The 21,093-nt window shown below is 41.5% G+C and overlaps 1 protein-coding gene across 4 annotated transcripts in view; it reads left to right on the top strand.

Moving 5' to 3' along the window:
- LOC147041697 (partitioning defective 3 homolog) overlaps positions 1 to 21,093 on the top strand; it is a 126,125-nt gene that overhangs the window by 60,407 nt on the left and 44,625 nt on the right. For all 4 annotated transcript variants that reach the window (XM_085938543.1, XM_085938544.1, XM_085938545.1 and 1 more), the window contains exons 13-19: positions 383 to 571; positions 652 to 822; positions 5,301 to 5,442; positions 9,895 to 10,075; positions 13,830 to 13,978; positions 17,418 to 17,651; positions 19,858 to 20,086. In XM_085938543.1, coding sequence (XP_085794669.1) covers positions 383 to 571; positions 652 to 822; positions 5,301 to 5,442; positions 9,895 to 10,075; positions 13,830 to 13,978; positions 17,418 to 17,651; positions 19,858 to 20,086 — 1,295 coding nt within the window. The remainder of the gene's footprint in view (positions 1 to 382; positions 572 to 651; positions 823 to 5,300; positions 5,443 to 9,894; positions 10,076 to 13,829; positions 13,979 to 17,417; positions 17,652 to 19,857; positions 20,087 to 21,093) is intronic.

The following is a 21,093-nucleotide window of genomic DNA, read 5'->3' on the forward strand; positions in this document are numbered from 1 at the left end:
GTGAGGGGCACACACCTGGCGGCCATCCATCTGGCTGTGCGTGAGAGTGGATGTCTGTGTGCTGATACCGGTCCATTTAAATAGGTCTCGGAGTCAGGTCTCTGGGGTTGATTGCGGGCACTGCCATTAATCTTCAAATGGACTTTATCTGGCCCGTCGTAACATTCCAGATCTCCTCTCATGCAAACAGGGAACATGGTACTAAAGCACAATGCAGAGCACTTTAAAACACACATAAAGCAATTGGGACCGTTTTTGGCCTGATATCAAATGCCCGACCCTCACATTTGGGGGAAAAAAAAGCCATTGTGATTGGTATATTCATAGAATCCTAACATTTATTTAAAATCAATTAAGATCAAGTTTTTTTCAATTTCTACAGCAACTAGGGGAAGACGACCTGGTGTTGACCCCTGACGGTACACGGGAGTTCATGACCTTTGAGATCCCACTCAATGACTCCGGTTCAGCGGGCCTTGGAGTTAGCGTCAAGGGTAACAGGTCCAAGGAGAGTCACGCCGACTTGGGTATTTTTGTCAAATCCATCATCAATGGAGGTGCTGCTAGCAAGGCGAGTTACATCTTTCCTCCTTTACCTTGTTAGTGATGAGATCTAACATTAATCTGGTGGCCATTTATATTTATCTACAGGACGGCCGTCTGCGTATAAATGACCAACTCATCGCAGTCAATGGGGAGTCACTGCTTGAGAGTACCAATCAGGAAGCAATGGAAACGCTACGCAAATCCATGTCAGTCGAAGGCAACAAACGAGGAATGATCCAGCTCATTGTAGCCCGTCGGGTGGCCCAAAACGCAGAGGTAGATAACGCGACCACAATAACTTGAATGAATGAATGACTGATTGTCTAATTTCCCCCCCAAACTGTTCAGAACTTTGTGGAAAACGAGAGGAGTTGCTGTTTCCGTTGCATGTTTCATTCTTATGGCGATAGGCTTTAACCCTTAATCCATCTCACTGTCGATTTGAGAGCTGTGAAATAACTAAGGGATAACTTAAATGTGGTGGCCCCAAAACCATGCAAATCTTCAAACATTTTCATTTCCTGTGTGAGATAGGCGATAGCGGCTCACATTTATTTCCATCCTTGGTGCGATTTACTTGGGCCATAGCCGGCCTTTGATCTGATATCTTAAGAAACCCTTTGCTGAGTTATGATTGACAGTTTTGCTAAAAAAAAAAAAATACTGCCTGATAGACCGATAAAGGAATATGTATTCCATCTAGGTTTGAGATTGGTATTGGCAAATGGTTCAGAATATTGGTAGGATGAATTCTAGCTTGTTTCGACGAGTATAATAAATTCCCAGTCTTTATTGTGTTGTATTAGTATAAACAATACATACAAAACAGTATCGAGGTGCTGTTCAATCTTACATTCACTTCTGCATATCCTGATGGTTCAGCCAAAAGCTTTGTGCCCGTAATCAGTTTGTGCAGCGGGCGCATTAGAATTTGTCCATTAAAATCCAATTAGAAGACGACCACACACACAGGAAGATGGTGTTCCTGAAAGGTAATTTGAATAGATGCCATTTTATATTTTTCATTATGCTCAAGAGTAGCGGCAAAATGAGTTTATAAAGAATCGAAGACCATAGGTGCCCCCACCCCCCTCCCACAATAAGAAAACAAGACTTCTTCTAACAAGCAACATCCCCATTCTGAGCCAGGCAGACCAGCACCAGTTTGCCACTGTCACCCAGCAGAATGGGACTGAGCACTGGAGGCCACCATTGAAATGAATCAGATCCATCACTGTCTGCAGGGGATGGGAGCCAAGCCGCGCAGGCTAATGCATCAGAGGGGGGGAACCTTCCACGGGTGCGGCACATCCAGCCTGCTTCGTCCCATGAAAATTACTCTGATTTCATCATTGCTCGGTCCCGCAGGCTGAACATGTTTCCAGAACAGAGCAGCAGAACATAGCTTTTGAGTTATTTATTTTTTGGGGGTGGACAGTGGAATAGTTATTCCTGAACTAGACAATGATAAATCATAATAATCACAATTAGCCCATATGTATTCATGCCAATCTTTTTTTCTTTATAATCTGTTTTGGTTTCAGTTACTGTGTCCTACACTCACACACGCACACACACTTTCATCTCGATCTCCCCCAGAACAATGATTTCCTTTCTTCAGGCGCATCTTTGAAAAATTATCGTTCTGCCCCAGATAGTCAAAGAAGACGATTGGTCACTGACAATTTGTTTGAAGAATCGTAATTGGATAGCTACGTCTTCATACGGACTAATTTTGGTTCCATTAATGTTTGGTCACGTGTGTAATGTTAAATCACAATTTCACAATTCAGAAGAAGCAATTTCAGTTCCATTTATTGTAATGCCGTGCTACTTTTATGTTACAACTTCCATGAAAAACTGATATCACTGATATGTATATTTTTTTAAACGTTTTGACTCAGTTCAGCATAATTATTACTTGCTCCTCAGTGAGAACAAGACTGAAATTACACGGACATCAGTATGTTTTTTTTAATCCACTTATTTTTTCCTTTCTGAACAAGTTTTATTTAGCAGGGGAATGGTGGTTGTGTTTTCTTGCTGATAAAAGATCCTACAGAAACTGAAAAAAAAAGTTTTTCCTCAATCTTTTAAAGATCTTTCAAGTTTGTCTCGTCAGCCAGCCACCGTCTTGTTTGTAACACAGTCCGGTAGCCTTGGACTCAGTCAGGGAACGTTTATGTAAAGAGACAAGGAGGAAGGAAGTTACTAGCCCTAACAAAAGACGTACCCTCGGACGAGAAACTGATTGATGAATCCTGGAGAGAACTATCAATCAAAACCCCAGTCTAGTAATTTATGGTTTTATTAATATTGACCTGACCACTGCTGCCGGAAAACTTAAAACCCCGAGATGCTAGCTAAGAAAAATAAAAAATAAATCCCTATTTGTCAAAGATGTTGTGTGAAAGCTATCCTAAGTGGTGGATTCTGGGAAATGCAGTTTACAATATCGCGGTAACATTATTGTGGCAAGCGGAGGAAGCAGAGTCGCCGAAATGCAATTCTTGTGCTGCCCGCCCCTCGAATTCCCAGCCTGCTCTCGGAGGACTAACTCGTTTAGGAGAAGCAGGGGAAACTCAATAGGACCAATTGAGAAATAATATATTGAATCTGGTGGTTAAGTGGGCTTCCTGGCCCCAGTGTAGGACTACACTGGTGACATTTTAGTATCTGATAACATACTGTAGCTTGTACATGAAAACATATACACATTCTATCTGTGTAATTTAAATGTTGTCTGTCATTAATTCCTTCGTCACAGATTATTTCTACTTCATACTGGTTTCTTAGTGTGGTTGTTTTGGTTTGGAGCAATCGGAAGTTTATTGAAGAAGGGATAAAAGTCAGGTTTCTGCCTGTAGCGATGTGGCTCGTGCTTGTGGCAAGATGTGCCATCTTAAGACTGTAATTACAGCATTATGGTAGAGGTGACTGGATTAGGGCGATGGCAACAGGCTGACGCTCAGATAGAAGGCCAGTAAATGGCAACAGACTTGACATTATTAGCCTGAGGTGACAGTTTAAGACTCTCTGTCAACACTCCGCCTCACTCCAAGTGAAGGTCAGGGAGATGCTGACAGAGTGGCCAAAGCAATTTGTACATGACTTTTCATTACTCCAAATATTATCCCAGTAAAATAAAGGAAGCACAGCGAGTTTTTTTTTTACCCACAGTCTATCGGTTAATCCACTCTGAAAACAACTAGATTAGTGCAGATTAAACACTTGCTGAGGTGATACAAACCGATTAGAAGATGATCTTAAAGAACCAACAAAAAGTCTTTGATCAACTCTAGGGATTAAATCAACCCTTCAAACTACACCGATAGTTTGTTGTTTGGTAACAGACCAACGTGCCGGTTTTAGATTTTAATGAGGCGCCCTGGATGAACCTCCATCAATACAAAGCCAAGTTTCTGTCTGCCAATGGGGAACTCCACCTTTGCTGTTCACATGACATATTTTGGTTCTAGTGTTTACTGACCATCCCCATCTGCCAATGCAGCCCCAAAAATAAAGAGAAAAACATTCCATTTTCTGCAAACAACCTCTCTGGGGCAAGAACTTGTGGCTAATTGATGTTTGTGCTAAATAATGCAATCGTTGAAGGGGTCCTCTTGGAGGAGACCTAAATGTTTGATTGCTACTCTGGCATAGTAATGACTGCAATCTCGGGATTTGAATCACAACCGTTGAGGGCCACCTATTTACAACCCACCTCCATTGGTGATTATATTAAATATGCGTTGACCCAGGCATTCATTTCATGCACACAAACTCACTCCATGCTTTCATCAATGCTGTTCAGCTAAAGTGCTGCTTTTTCAACCTTATATAAACCACTCCCTTTTATTAAAAATCCAATAAATCCCAGTTGGCTTGTATGCATCTCCAGTCGCTAGGCTGGTTGTGCCACTCCCCTGAGAATCTAACATGGCAGCACTCATAATTTAGAAGAAGCTCAGATCATGCAAATCACAGCTTTCATAGCTGTCTTTGCCAAAGATTGCCTTTCTTGATCTCATGTTATTCTGCGGTCATGGTTTCTGTCTGTTGCTGTTGTCTGTCTTGGCCGGACGCCAGAAGAGAAATGTTGGACATCAATGCGGTATTATCTAGAGACTCTTGGTTCAAAGCATACTTGACTTATAGAGTCAAACTGATCTTGAGCATCAGACTTAAAGTGAGGTCGCTGTTCTATCCAGGGATTTTTTTTTTCTGTACTAGACCACATGAAACGTGTCTGACTGTCAACGTCTTTTTATTTAATGAAACTTGATATTTTGATAAGTATATATCTAGTTTGTTGAAGAAGACTCACTCTACCAATACACTGCTAAACACAAGGCTCAACTGTTCCTTATTTTTCAGTGAGGTAACTAGCAGGCCTATACACTGGCCACAACAAATGTCACCCCTTCCGGATTTATTGTTTGCAACAGCTGCCAATCAGCCCATGGGAAATCCATGGAGTTTTTATCGGCTTTTGGCCAGCTTAGTTCACGGCAGGAACCATTTCGCACTGCTGAGCCAGGAAATACTGACGTGAGCTGAGATCGGTCCCTCTGACATGAGTTTGGAGAGCAGCCTTTTGTCAAATGAGCACTTTTATGATAAATTTAGATAAGATATAACTTCTGATTGTGCTGCTGTTTTGGCTAGCGCAGGATGGATGATTATACTTTGAATATTCCAAATTGTTATCCTCAGCTATACTTCATACGCTCCCATTTTTTTGTTTTCTATAGCAAGGTCCTGGCAGCCCAGCAATACCAGGCCATCCTGTCAACCCTTCCAACCTTCAGAATAACCATGAGCGCCGGATCTCCCATTCCTTTTATGAAAGCATTGAGAGCTTTGACAACATTTCCACACCACTTGGATGCATTGGTAAGTCATGATCAAGTTTAGTTTTTGCAGTTTATCAGTTTCTATGACAATCCATGTTAATAAATCCTCCAGAATATTCTCACATACTATTCGCACCCCTATAGCCCTGAAGGTACTCACCACGTTTCACCATCCCAGGCCCGAAGGGATTAGCGTCATAGCTAATCTCCCCTGCGTTCACTCCACTGCAGACTGGTTTCACTCAAGCCAATCCCCAATCTAGCCAGCTGACATCAACTGGCTGACATCTTAGCTCTTTGGCTGAATTGGAATTGGCAATTCAATCCACCACCAGTCACTGCTGTCATCTCACTATCGATGTGCCTTTCCCCGTGTATGCACACAAGCCAGGTTGAGTTGAGGGAGGGGTCTGTTTTTAATGGATGATGGAATGAAGCCATTTTTCATCTAACCTTGCCGTCCTCAAATTATGCTTTTCATTTTCAGGTTTTTCATATGGCTTACATTTGCATTCCCCCCTGCCTCCTTTCATCTGTTTTTGTTCCAGTTCCCATTCCGGCTTGAGCCCCTCTAGAGGCACTTGACTTTTCGAAAGCTAAGCTCGTGACATTGTCATCAGTCGATGATCTTCACCTTTTGGCCATCCCGCCCTTCTCATTTGTACGCCTATCGCACGCGCAAGTTCAGTCAGAGTGGTGCCACTCTGCCACTGGTGGAGACTGTCAGACAGAATCTTCTGATGGCTAATTAAGCCTCCAGATCAATGGGCCTGACATTGACTCCACACCTTTGACACCCCATTTCGTTTTTCCCTTTTTTTTTTACCTAGTCTTTCATCTGTTAAATAAATCAAATACATCCAAATTGATTGGGTTTTCTTCTCAGTCGAGTTATTTATTCCACTGGCTGTTCTGACACAGTCTTGTACGAACGCCGCTGTGATCAAAAGCGCCAACCGCGGGCACTCTGTGGGTAGTAGGAAAAAAAGTTTCTCTTCATCCGAAAACTTCAAGGGTTCCCTACGTTCATCTCATCCTGAAGACTCGCAGTCAAATGGGTCAAGTGGAAAAGTTTTGAGAATACGGATGTGTGTTAAAGCTGTAAAGTTCACACGGCGTCTTGGATCTGTGACTTTTCTGACTGCGAGCGAATATGTCAGTCTGTTTCCTTTGTCTTCAGGCTGCCTCTGAGCTTCGTACTCGTTAACCCGTGTCGACTGGTTATGACAGGCCGTCTTTGCTCCACCGTTATAATTTATGCTTGGGTCGGTAGGAGGATTCCAAAGCAACATTTTGACAGACAAACAATTGATGTGACACTAATGAAGAAAGAACATTCAAGTTTTGTACAGAGCCTTGGAATTAAAATGTGTATAAGATGCGGCACATGTGGTTTGGTTTGTGGGCGGGGGTTGTTAAGGTGTGGCTTTTCCAGGGTCAAGGGTCACAGCCGCTGAGCCCTGACTGACAGCTTGATGTTGAATTGGTAAATGACTATCACAGAGGCTGGACACTCAGATAGTTTTGGATCATATGTGGCTTCATGCGGTCTAGACTGTGTAGGAAGAAGAAAACTGTGATTAGGGTTAGGGATTTTTTTTTTCTGGCATAATATTATTCATGTCGAGCTTTTGAAGTTGGTTACTTTCCATACAATATTCTGCTTAATTCACATAATAACAGTCTAACATGACACTTGAGCCAGATGCTGTTATTGATTGCGGTGTAACTCAGCCTTGATCTTTGCTGAGGGGTTTTGGCTTGTCATTCATTCCCTCTGCGTGTACATTTTTGTGTGTGTTGTGACTCTGAACCACACACATTTAGATATTAATGGTCAGAGGCGATCCAATTCTTCAGCAAAGCATGCAGCGCCGCGATATTGTCAGGGTTGTCGTCACACATGCAGAAGGCTCAAGGCTGAATCCAGAACTAGCAGGGGGTGAAGTGCAGTGCGTTCTGCTCGACTCCCGACTCAAATTAAATGGGTTTGTGACAATTTAGTTCTATTCGTTCTTTCTAACCACCCACCCTTTTGCCTTCGGGGAGTGAAAGGACAGGACTTTCTTTCTCATCGAGAAAACAGAACAAAATAGGGTTTGTGGAGAAGAACTGTGAAGTGGAGTGAAATTTCCAGCGTGTGCACAGTGTGGTGCAAAGGTTGTTATCACACCCGGGTTTTACCTTCCGTTCTGTCGGACTGAAAAATGCTGCTGGGTGTCAAGTCCACATGCTGTGGTGCAAATTGAAGCCCGCGATCCAACACTGTCTGTTAAATGTGACCATTTGGCCAGGCTTCCCAAGCAGGTGGGGTGTGGGCGGATAAGGAGGAGCTGTAGGTGGCATGAAGATGAATGAAAAATCATCTTGGCCAACAGGAAAGAACATCTTGTGATGTGTGCAAAAAAAGTCACTCAACTAAAGTTGCATTGATGATGTCTCACATCATTAGTTTTCACCAGTGTGTGCTTAGCGAAATTACCCATTCCGATAGACGTAAAGGACTGATCGTCAAGTGTGATCAATAGGTGCCCAAGATGAATAAACCACAAGGGAAGAATAAGAACGTAGAAGTATGTGTGATGAACACAGATGGAGGAAAGAAAATGGATCCGTCCTATTAGTGTGACCTCTCACCTTAGAGCTCAATGTCTCAGTGGGCGGCACCATGCTGATACATTGGAAAGGATGTTACCAGGTGGTGTCTCGGGTCACGGATTACATTTGTCTGCCAAAGAGAGGAAAAACATTTGTGCACCAAATAGCTTCCACACACCTGACCACAAGTGGGCTGAAGGCTTCACCGTACTTGGAAAAACTCACTTCCACTCTTGAATCGAGTTCCATTAGGAGTAAAGACGAATGATTATGAATCCAAAGTCTCTGTCTTCTGTTTTCAGAATCTGAACATTTATTAATGACATGAAATTTATCAAGACGTGAAAGGACTGTGACGAGACGTTATGTGTTAGAATGTAGATGGAGGTGTCCCATTAGCACCTTAGTTGCTCCAAATAAGACTGAAAGTGCTAATAAGTCACCTTGTCGCTTGCTCACTATTTCCTGCATCGGGTGTCACAGTGCTTTCAAGCCTCTATAAACTAGCAAAAAGTGCCACATCCAACTCTACAAACACATTTTGCCACCATTATGCATTTTGTAATATTTTTGGTGTGTTAACTGCATTACATATACTGACATGAACGAATATTTAATCACGTGTTTTTTTTTAATACATTTTTTTCCTCCACTTGCATTCACTTTTGTACTAATGGAATATGATTATAACAAAACATCTATCAAAAGTCAGTTTTAGTCATATGTTGCATTCCTCTGATAGATATAAATCATGATATAATTTCAGACAAACATCACCATCATGTATGTTTTCAATTGTCCAGCAAAAGTGAACCGACTCACCCAGGCAGCTTAGTATGAGCAATTGCCGAGAGTTGGTGAGTGGCCTTCCCCGTGCTGATTTACAGTGCCCATGAATCCAATTACCTAGGGATCCCTGTCAAGCCGCCCAAGTGAGAAATTGCCTTCATTTCACTTATGAAATGTTGGTAAACATCTTAACTTGTTTATATTTGCTATCTAAATACCTCAGATTTTTTCCCCCACAAGAATCAGGTATCATATGTTTTCATTCACAAACATGTTTTCAAGATAATAATAGTGGCTTGCGTAAACTCAAATGACTTCTAATTTACTAACAGTTGAATTGAAGGTAAATTTCAGTCGAACTGCACAGCTGTTTTGTATTTTTATTTTCCCCTTTATTGACTTATTTTATTCCAGCAACAAACTCAACTAAGTTATACACCTCATGGTTGCAATAATTGCCGCTCAAAATCACTTCCCACAGCACGCATCTGTCATTAGTTGGCACAAATTAAATACCTGTTGGAATCATTATGTGGTTTTGGCAGGGCAAATGTTGCTCTCTCTGTTCGTAAATGCACAAAGATGTTCCTCATTCGATAACTGCTCAAAATGCCTCAAACACATAGCTGGAGCATTTCGAAAAGGTTTTGTCTAATCGGAATCAGATGTGTGCTTAAACTCTACTCTTGACTTTGCCTTCTAACTTGAAAACTTTTTTTTTCTTACGCCCTTTACTGAGAAAATGAGTTGATCAACGTGCTGAAAGAATCCTCCACCTCTGTCCTCATTGGAACATCTCTTAGGACTGAACAACCCTTCTTCTCCCGCTCTTACGATTGAGTGTCAAGCAATGCAGCACATTTCCTATTGACTTTGACTGCTGAGGAGATGTAAAGGGGCAATTCAAAGAAGTCTGCTACAGGGAAGGTCATGCAGGACTGAATACAAATCAGAAAAGCTCTTCCGTGGCACGTCTTTGTCTTCTGAGAATATTTGAGGAGAATGGCTGCACTGAGTCATACTTTAAACTTTTTGGCGGGCTTTACATGACATTGGGATTTTGGTTTGGATGTTTCACATTTGTCGTTGATTTTATTTCCCAAAGGTAAATACCAGCTCTCCCCCACTGTGAACATGCCACAAGATGACATTGTGTTGATAGAAGATGACAGGCCACCCCTGCTTCCATCCCACTTCTCGGACCAGTCCTCTTCAAGTTCTCACGATGACTTGGGATTCGTGGGAGAGAACCCGTGGATCCATGAGCTGCCCAGTCCGAATGAATAGTAAGCAAAATACACCCTCATTTGATCAATAACAGAACCTAATCTGAAGGAAAATATAAATAGATGATCTACATCACAGCATATCATATCATACAATGGGCGTATTGCGCAATAGTGTGAAGGATCTTTATTAAGTGGTATCATCTCAATGTCATGATATTATTGTCTTTTCTTTTAGTCATGAATCTCCCCATTGTAGCGAAATGACTTTTGTGGGTGTTTGTAATAAATAATAGATAAAGTGTGTGTGTTGGGGGGACATTGAACATCTTCCACCCAGTCTGATTTCTCTCGCCTGAGTGATTTTCGCACCAATTCTCCATCCTCAGGAAGATTTATTGGCCTTGTGAAAGGATACAAGCCATTGTGCTCTCAAATTATACCGTAAAACTATAAGGTATGCCATTAAGCTATTTTGTTGTAGTTCAGAAAAAGAAAAAAAAAATCTGTCGCTGTTTTTCCCCATTTTAAAGTCCAATCATACATTTTAAAATGACTTCTGACATTTTCTCTATGATTGCAGCTTTCATAGAGGAAGGAAGTGCGAAGATTGTATTCTTGCTCTTACCAGAAAGTTTTATTTTTATCTTTATTCTTCCTTATGTTTCCTTTTCATCTATTAATGAGTGGCTTTATTCCACATTCCGAAGTTGTCAAAGTGGATTATTGTACCTAGCGTACGGCTACAGCACACTCAAGTTTCCTGCCCTCAGAGTAGCAACTGCACGCTTATGCATGACTTGTGGACCTGCACACGGGGCAGAAGTATGCTCTGTACCTCTGCCCAGGGTTATGCTGAATAATTCATCTCGTCAAAGTCACATACATGAAGAAGCGGCAGGCACACCTTTCCTTTCACTCAAATGCTCGCAGTTGCTCACATGCATTCTCCTCATGACTCATAGTGGTTCCCTTTCTCCTGTTTAAGTGCGGCATAACCCCCCGTGGTATAAAAGGCATGCCAAGTAAGCATTGTTTTTTTTTCTTCTTTTTAAATTAAGCTCTTCCAGCAGCGTAGCACAGGCCCTGTATATGTTTTGAATATATATTGTGCACTGTTTCACCTCTGACCTTCTCAGTATTATGCAGCTGCATGTTCTTACTTTGCCAAGGACACAACTGCCTGGTAAAATCATTCTAATTCAAGTTTTTAGTGGGTGATGTAACCCACATTTTGGGGGCTTCTAACTACCCCCCACCATTGAAGATAAATTGTTTAGAGGAATCAGTCTGACAGAAGATAAAAACTGGCCTACTTTTATTCTCTGCATCCTCAGCCAATAATATGTGTTCGTATTTGTCTGTGTTTAGCTTGTCTGTTTTTCTGCTTGTTGATATAATAATAATAATAATAATAATAATAATAATAATAATAATAAATTTGTTTGAATTACCTTGACAAAAACAGAAAATGTCCCCCTTTAATAATAATAATAATAATAATAATCTGTGTGAATTACCTTGAAAGAAAATCTAGAAAATGTCCCCCTTAAGGTTCCACTTCATAAATCATGCTTGTAAATTATTCCTTAAAAATCAAGCAGTACTCCCCCACCCCCTCATATATTTCCATAACATATGTCAATCCCCACATTAGATTTGTCACTGAGTTCTGATATATCCCGCTAACTTGCCGAGATTGCACATAGCTACCTATACGTACGATATATACTCTGTTTCACAGATGCCCTCAGTCTCACAGGTGTTTAGATCCACATTGGCTGGTAAACAATATTGCACATTAACATATAAAGTGGAAAAGGCGCATATCGACAAGAACAAACTTCCAGGCGAATATTGCAGGCAGTCTGCTTCTACAGTTGATCTGCTAATAGACTCGGCCTACAGGAATACGATATAACTAAGAATTACATGTGCCTGTGTGTTTTCCCTGAAATGCTAATGGTCCCCTCTAGCTTCATGAATATTTACGGTGTCTCTGCGGTGCGCCGTTGGTACAAGCATGTCATACATGCTCCCTCTTTTCTCCTCACCTTGCATATGTTTCACGAGGCTCTCCACGCGGGGTACTCCATGTCTGTGCCCTCCTTGGCGGGTGAATATCAGCGTGAATAATACGCTACGGCAAACATACAAACTCACATTTTCATTTGCTTGAATAAACCATCTTAGCCACCGGTTACCATTGCAAATGAGAAAGCTGAACGACTAATATCAAAACCTGGACTCGGTGTCAGCTGTGACGTTCAAAGGCTGATACGTTTATAATCGGGTAGACGTTAAGCTTTAATATTAGTGATTACTGGAGCCAAGCAAGTCCATGTTAATGCAGCTTAACCACCAGGTGACCAGATTTCTGTTTTCATAAATAGGGATGCTTGCTGTGAATAGTTGTGATTATATATTAAAAAAAAACACACACTACAAACTACATAGTTAGTTGAGCTTCTATAAAATGAGGAAGTGCTTTTAGTATTTTTAATGCCACTGCGGGGATGCTTTGACACATTTAACTCCCTGCCAGGAGAAGATGGAGACAGGGAAGGTTGATTTAAAATGCACTCCAAAGCATTGCCTGTGAGCATTGCTCAGCGCTGGTTAATTTTAGATGACATCAGGACGCTTAGCGTGGACGGAAGCATCTGCTTGGAATGTTGGAAATTGCTTTTAAATGTTGCGAAAGAAGGAGAGGTGAAGGAACTTTTTATCCTTTTGAGGAAAGGCCGGAGGCATTGACAGCAAAGATGGACTCGGGAAAACACTTTGCCACACTCGTAATTTGTATATGCGCAAAGTATCAAGAAAAACAATATTCCACGTGTGTGTTAATGATTTGTGACGGTAAATCATATTAAACCCATAGAAACTGATTTCATCCTTTGTCATATTTATGAACTTCATTTCATTGGAGCTACTTTCCTCTTTTGTTTATGTTTGGCACTCTGTGGAGTTATTTATCACAACAGCTAGACAGAGTGAAAAATAGATTCTTTGCTGTCCAAACTGTCTGGTTCAAGAAAGATACACTTGTTGAGACAAAACAACAGCGTGTTGTCTACAGTGAGTGATGTGAGGGGAAAAGAGAGTGATGATGAATGAATGAATAATACATCTGTGCTGTCATTCCTTTCTTCCTTTTCCCGTGTCAGCGAGACGTGGCCCCCGTATACGACGGCATAGATGCGAATGCCGAGTATGGCTGACAGCAAAGTGACATATTAACACCGGCCTCTTGGTGACACGTGAAACACGTCTTGTGTTGAATGAACTCGGCAAAGCAAATCACAATTGTTGACATGCAGCCAAGTGCAAGCAGGTCTATCTTTGATGCGATGTTCATTTGGAAAATGGAAAAGAAAAACACATTCCGTGCTTGCGTGGTTTGGAAGACTTCATTAGGACCGCATCTATCTCGTTGAATGGCAAGGTGTTCACCCTAATTGTAATGCAAATACCGTTACCCCCCTCACCCAAACTCTGCCTCTCGCTCCCATCCGATTTTCAATTAAGATCCAGACAGAGATAGAGCATCTCAAAGGTAAATTGCAACAGGAGCTCCTGCCTCAGACATACCGGGGGAGTGGCGTTATTGAGTGATACTGACCCCGGGGCATCCTCACATCAGGTGTCACGCATAGAACTAAACTTAACCAACCCAGTAAGACATTGAAGTGCCCTTCAGCAGGATAAATAGATTGGCTGTGTATTTTTTGAACGTGATTCACAGGAAGATACAAAATTATACAAACTACATCTGCCTAGCGACCTAACTTGACTTTCTCATTTATTGCAGCTCATTGAGTCTCGATGCGGACCCGGACGGTTCGTTTCAAAGAGAAGGCTTCGCCCGCCAGAGTATGTCAGAGAAGCGCACCAAGCAGTATGAAAATGCTGCTCAGTTGGAGATCATCAAGTCACGCAAGTCCAAGAGTATGGATCTAGGTAAATGCTTTGCTTGACACATAAATGGCGTAGAGGTTTTTATTTTTTTATGTTTTCAGTTAGACTGCAATGCGATATTTTGTTTTTTTCTCCCTGCCCAATTAGCATAAAGACATTATCCTCGGGATTTTTCGGTGTGGGTTGCAAATCTAATTTGATTTGTCTGGGGACAGGAAGTGAGCGAAGTGGACAGGGAGATGAGATGGCTCATCGCGGCAAATGCAGATCTTATCTCGGGACGACATCAAAGAAGCCTCATGATTGTTCCAAAGTGATGTCAGCATTTCCTTGATTATTTGATTAGTTCTGAAAAAGGGACTGAGTTACTGTATTTATCAGACAATCTTTAAATAAGCCTTGGTGCATTATGCTTCTAATATGATTTCCTGGATATCATTCATGGTTGGATGCATTTGCTTTGAAAGACATGACCTCAAACCAATCACATCTTCGGACATCTGATTCAAGCTGTTGCACTCTTAACATTCGGCTCCACACGTCTCTCTGGAAGAATGGAAGGACCTTCCTGTTTCTCCCTTTTCCAGGTGCTTCCATATCACAGCAGCAGCTGGAGTTCTTGTCTTTGAAGAGCCTCATTGTTGAAATATGCTAAATTGATCAGACTCCCCATGTTCCTGTTCCATTTAGATGGGGAATGAGATTGGGCAAAGAAAGAAAAAAATATCTGTGAGGTTCCTCATCTTGCAGGAATATCCATGTCTTGTAAGCCTCATGATTGACAGGCTCATACATGGGATGTAATATCCTCTTCTTCTCAAATTACACAGCTTCCTTTCTTGAACTTTATTGTCCCTCTTCTTCTCTTAGCTTTACATGGTGCATGATAGCTCTCATGCTTATTTGTGCCCTTTAACAGTAGCTGATGAGATTAACAGCAGCACGAGTACCAGTAGAGGTAAGCGTATGTGCCAGGACTTTTATTCGATTATTACCTTTATGGTTCCGTGGCTCGATAAGAGATTACCCCCCCTCTTTTCCCATCACTAACTCATTACAAAGCATAGTTGGGTTTTTGCTACGGCTTATGTTGGGTAGTCTTGAATAGGGATCGCTAATATTGGAACGTGTCGTGCTTCTAAAGAAAATATTCAACGTAGTTTGAGAGCTACTGGTAGTCAAGTGGTGAGTGAGTTCGACTTGCAATCAAGGCTTCAATTGCTGGTTAACCCCTCTGGCTTATTGCAGTAGATCCATTATAGGCCTATTTTAGCTCTGCTTTGTCGCTTGTTACCAGAATGGGGACAGAAAAGAACTCAGTGCAACCCACCAGTTGGATGGGAATGTTTCCAAAGATGTCTACATGGATTATTTTGGTTTCACAGCAAGGCATCTTGTACCCCAGATTGAGACATTACTGGTAAATTCCCTTAATTGAGATTTTTTTTATAATTTTTTTTTTACGACACATGTTGAGCAGACGAAGGACGTCCTCCGTCATGCTAATGATCTACAACTGGCAGAGACGTACGAGCCCGACTGACTCCAGGGATATGATCCCTCCTTTGGGATACCTGGACGTGGCCTTTCCCTGACCACCTTGGGGGCTATTTTTACCATAATTACCCTTTTACCGTCCGGGCTCTTTGAATAAATTATGTGTAATGGAGCCCCTGTCTGTACACAGATCTTTACATGCAAGAGCCTATGGTGAATAATAGCCGGGTTGCATAGTTTTAGCGACTCTAATTATAGTATGGGCTCCTGTCCCTGTAATAACCGCTGCTGATTTATTCATGGAGTTTGCCATGGCTCCCCTTGAACGCTTAATGGCAATGGATCTTCTCCAATTAACAGCCCTTGCACTTAATATGCTTAAGGAACACAGAAAGGTGAGCAAGTTTTTCCTCTGGGCGTGACACAATTTCAGGTGCACTCTCTGGCTTTGTGTGATTTTCATTTCTCTTCCAGGCAAACTCTTGTCTGTATGCAATGGGGGGGGGGGGGGATTTGTATTTTCATGGCTCTGAATAAGAGGGCGTCGAGGAGCAGAGCGCGTAGTCTCTGGAGATAGGAATCACATAATAGAATGGCATACAGAGAGCTGTCCGTCAAACTCTCCCATGAGAGCTTGGGATTTTTCTGATGAAAACAAAGGAAGCTTGCAGCTGGCAACGGTCTTCGGGCAAACTCGCGCTCTTTTTCTCTCTCTCTCTCTCTCTCTCTCTCTCTCTCTCTCTCTCTCTCTCTCTCTCTCTCGCTCTCCTTTCCTTGCTCTTCCATCGTCTTTGTGTCTCTGCTACTCTCTGCCATTCACCAGACTTGAGAGAAACAATGGTGAAGTGGATCGCGATGCGGAATACAGAGTGGGCGGATAATTCCCTGTTTCCGAATACGGCAGATGTCATTTTGGTTCTCTTCAACTGTTGCATCCTGTACGAGCTTGCAATCCCATTGTGTCAAACGCACTCTTGCTTCTGTGAGTCTGCTGTCTGCAGGCATAATGTGTGTGTGTGTGTGGGGGGGTGTGTTTCGTTTTATAGGGTGTTTTTTGGGGGGGGGATATTTTTATGCCAATCTAGTATAACTACAACCCTTCACCCAATTAGATAATTTCCTTTAAACAGTTGGGCAGTTCATCGGATGCAGCAGTATAGGATTGTTCAATTATTTGGAATTGGGTCCTGGTTCTCCTGGGATTGGACATGTTTACAAGCATTGATGAAAGCCAAGATAAAATCGAGTGTAAAAATCATGACAGTGCATTTAGCAGTCTGAAAAGTTGACTCCAGTGGATAACAGTTGACCTTTTTAGCCTATCTGACTTTTTAGACAGTCGATCCATAGGCACAATGAATGGAAGAAAATAACTCACACTTCATTTAGGTGCATTGGTAGCAGATGTAGCAGAAGGAGGGGAGTCCCTTGTGACCCTAAAGACCTTCATCTTCCTCCTCAGCTGGTTCCTTATATTGGCATTGCTCCAACCCTTCTCAAAAGCAAATATATTTCAGTGGAGCTAGTGAACACGGGATACTAAATTGTCTTTAAAACGCGGGGGGTTATTTTCTTGGCGTAATATGTTTCTGACGGTTTAAGACTCCACCTAAAGACCCTCTGGGGTCATCCAGCAGCAGTGGGTCACACCTCATTTAGTCAAATTCAAACAGCCCTGACAGAGAATTGTGTGACAGTCATATGGTTTGTGTTTAAATGGCCGAAACTAAAAAATAATAGTCAAAGGAATTATAACTAATCAAAATACTTTCACACAGATTACGTTCTCTGTAACAGTTTTTGCAACACGTGTCCTTTTTAATACTAATATTATACACATTAGCAATAGGATCATAAATTTTTTTACAAGAGCTGTCAGACTCATTGGGTAGTTTTATCACACTGCTTTTGTGGCTCTGTGTCTTACACACCATTAACTATCACGCATCACTAACACAATTTTCCTCTTTTATTTTCCCCACAGGTTCTTCAGGACAAAATGTCGGACCCACACTGGGTCTGAAAAAGTCCAGTTCCCTTGAAAGCCTCCACACAGCTCTTGCCGCAGCAACACGGAACAGTGAACTTAACGTCAACAGGCCACGCTCTCGAATCCTTCGGAGCCGAGGATGCAATGAGAGTTTCAGAGCGGCCATCGACAAGTCGTACGACAAATCGGTGGTTAATGTGCCCGAGGATGAAAACAGCATGGATATATGTAAGATTTTTGACTTGTCATTTACCATTGTTTGAGTTAGTGAGAAAGTCTTTGGCAATATTGTTTTCCCAGTCTTCTGTACTTAAAAAATGTATGTTGGTCAACAAAACAGAAAAAAAAAAGATTTTTTTTTTTCTATTTATTATTTCAGCCAGCAAGGTTGGCAGTTTTTCCCCCACTACTTTTGTATTACTGAGAAACTTTCTCAATTGACTTATTCTAAACTTAAGAAAAAAAATTATCCAAAAAAAACATTCATAGCAGCACCCAAACGGAGTGAACACATCCATTCCTCCTTGGTGTTTGATGATAAAAAGGCATGTGTTTGGCATAGTGAGACGGATGTCTTATGTTTTGCCAACAGGTAATAATACCACAAGAGTAATTGCAATATATACATTTCCATCCAGCAAAGGATTCCATTAAATACTGACAGGGAGGAAAACATTTGGAGGGGAATATTTGCCTGAAATGCTTTGTTCTCATAAGCTCTGTCGGCGAGCCACTAAATACAGTCTTATCTCTGCAAAGAAAAATGGGGAAAGCAGACCATTTCCGTCGTTGCGGTTTATTGCATCCAGCCCCCCTCCCCATGTGATATTCAAATAACTCTGTTTTTCAATTTAGATAAAAGCCGCCAGTTTGTGCTCGTCACTGAGGTTAATAGTCAAAGTTGACAGATAAGACGCCACTGTCCTCTGCTCTAAGACTTTTATTTAAATCAAATAATAATTTGGCATCCCCTAAGTAAAATGTGTTTTCCGTAAGATATCCTGCTCGGCAATATGCACCCCTCGTTGTACGACTCGGTGTTGTGTTCTTTGAAGATAAATTTGAAAAAGAACTGCGAAAAGAATATCTGTACTTTTGAGGGAGAAAAAAAAAACAATAGTGTTGTAATAAGACAAGCAATTGTACTTGTCTGTCCTAACCTCAACTGACAGACCATCTTTAATGCTCTTGATTTTCCAAAGCATGAAAGTTTGACTAAAGTGGCACAAAATGATGCCTGTGGTTTTTCTGTCACTGCAAATTATCTCCTGACTCTTTTATCAACGCTTCCTCTGCTAGTTGGCGCTGCCTTGTAAGGTCTTTTCTTCTCAGATCTATTAAATTCCAGAGGGTGGCTATAGTGTACCAAGGAATTTTGCTTTTTCATTGTGATGAATTATAAAAAAAAATATTTTTTTGTCCGCTCTGCCTTTTGAAGCAATTGGAAAACCATTGCCACAGAAGTATTAGCATCCTTGCTCATGTCAGTCATTTTACTAACCAACTGGTAGCAGCAGGTGCCTTGAAGTGATTGACAAGAAGATTGAATGATCTGTGTGATGAAGCTGATCGGCAAATTCAATCATTTTGCACCTCATTAAAACACATGAAATCAAAAGAATGAGAATCAGCCGATGAGATGTCCCCAAAACCTTCACGTGTTTAATAACAGAATTATTTTAGCGGAATAAAACCAGTTTCATCTCTGATGGGATTTGATAATTGAAAAAGTTTTACAGTATCAAGAGGAATTTATACGTACCTTCTCAGAGAGCAAACTATTTATTGCAGACAGGATCTTAAGATTCCACCATATTTGCAATTATAATCCCTGGGAGCCTTTTTCAAAATTACTTACTGTATATGTATAATTACTGACAGATTAATTACATTTTGCACATCACTTCTTATTAGATGTGATGGCAACTTTGAGTTTAATCAACCGTATATCACCTAAGGACTCGAGATTCCATTTGATGTCTGGGTTTGAATTAAACTCAGATGTAAATTACGAACCCGATCCACATGACTAGCGTTAGAGCTCGATCACATAATTTATGTGAAATAGGCTGAAAGAGAAAAGAAAAATATCTAGGAGAAGGCAAAGGGGTTAAGTTAAATGTATATATTTGAAGCTGACTTTGAGCAAATTCATTGAAGTTTCAGATGACGACAAACCTCATAGGGAGGGAAATGTAAATATAATCAGCTATAATAAGGCTCCAATATTCTGTGTGTTTTGTTCAAAGATTTTAAACCGCCTGAGACATAATTGTTCCCTTAATGGTTGATCTGATGTAATTAGGAGCTAACATTAAAAATTAAGTATGCTCTTATGTATTAGGATGTGTTTCCATGTTATGTCATATTGTGACTATTGTGACTTATCCGTCTCACAATGTTTCTTCAACTTGCCCACATGTTGTCACTCAAGTGGACGAGGACACGGAGGGAAGTTCCCGATCAGGTCAGGATTCAATGTCGGCCAGCGGCGACCTCTTCGTTGGCCCCGGTCTCAATGGCAACGTCTCCAAAGAAGACACGCCGAGACATCGGGACAAGGTGGAAAAGAAGAAGCCCGAAGAGGATAAAGAGAAGGAGAAAGACAAGGACAAGAACAAAGCAAAGAAAAGCATGCTGAAGGGGCTCGGAGATATGTTCAGGTAAGATCTGAGCTTCGTACTGTCCACCGCTTGTGTAGCCTTGAGTATCAATTGCTTTCTGCTTTATTAATACCATCGAACACGTGCGGAATTGGACTGCATTCCTTCAATGCTGGAGTGCTAATTAGAAGCTCCTCTCCTTGAACCCTGCCGGGATAAGGTGAAGGGGGTGGGTTGCTACGGACCTTAAGAGCCTCTGGCACAATCGACAGATTATTTTTAATAAGGCCAACATGTTTTATTCATGAATAACCGTGTGCATGCTCCAATGGCTAAACAAACTTAAGCTTTTGTTGAGGGGCCGTTCAAACTGTCGCTTCAGGTAACTGCTGTTGTTGTTTTCCCACAATTGGAGGGGTTGTTGTTCCATTTGTAGACTTCTGTTTTGATAAACCCGATCAAAATGTTTTGAGCTAGTTTGGGATTTTTGTTTTGAAGCGAGTCGATCGGTTGCACATTTAAATAGGGCAGTAATTAACAATGGATGGGCCTCAAGCTTCGTTTAAGTTGCTTCCGTGCGGATCGCTTTAACGGGATTAGCAGGCGTGTCACGTCACGTGTCTCGGCGATAAACAATAAAGTGTGTTTTGGGGTCACAATTGAAACGCGCCACAGGCTTGCTTATTTTCTATTCTAGGCTAGTGTGTTACAAAAACTATTTTGCATCAAGGATGGTATAGCAAATCTTTTTTTTTTTAGAACTTGACACGTGGCTGCTTAGTGATTTTTATGAGTGCATGTGACCTCTCCGCATGCCCTTTGTGACTTTCTCATCACACCTCATTATCTTGGAGTGCCATGTCCACTTAAGATTTGGCACACAGCGGGCTTAGCGTAACTCCCATCGCCCGTTCCCTGTGCCTGAATGCAGAGAAGCATGAACATCTAGAACTAGCATGTCTTTTTGACTCTCAAAACTGTCTGCCCTCTCCTTGTTTGTTAGACAATTTTCATCTTAAAAACTTTTGACAGGTCTCACACCCACCGCATTCTCCTATTATCCTTTT

This window comes from Syngnathus leptorhynchus, chromosome 19, assembly GCF_054491065.1.
Source record: "Syngnathus leptorhynchus isolate UIUO chromosome 19, UIUO_Slep, whole genome shotgun sequence".
NCBI classification, from domain to species: domain Eukaryota; kingdom Metazoa; phylum Chordata; class Actinopteri; order Syngnathiformes; family Syngnathidae; genus Syngnathus; species Syngnathus leptorhynchus.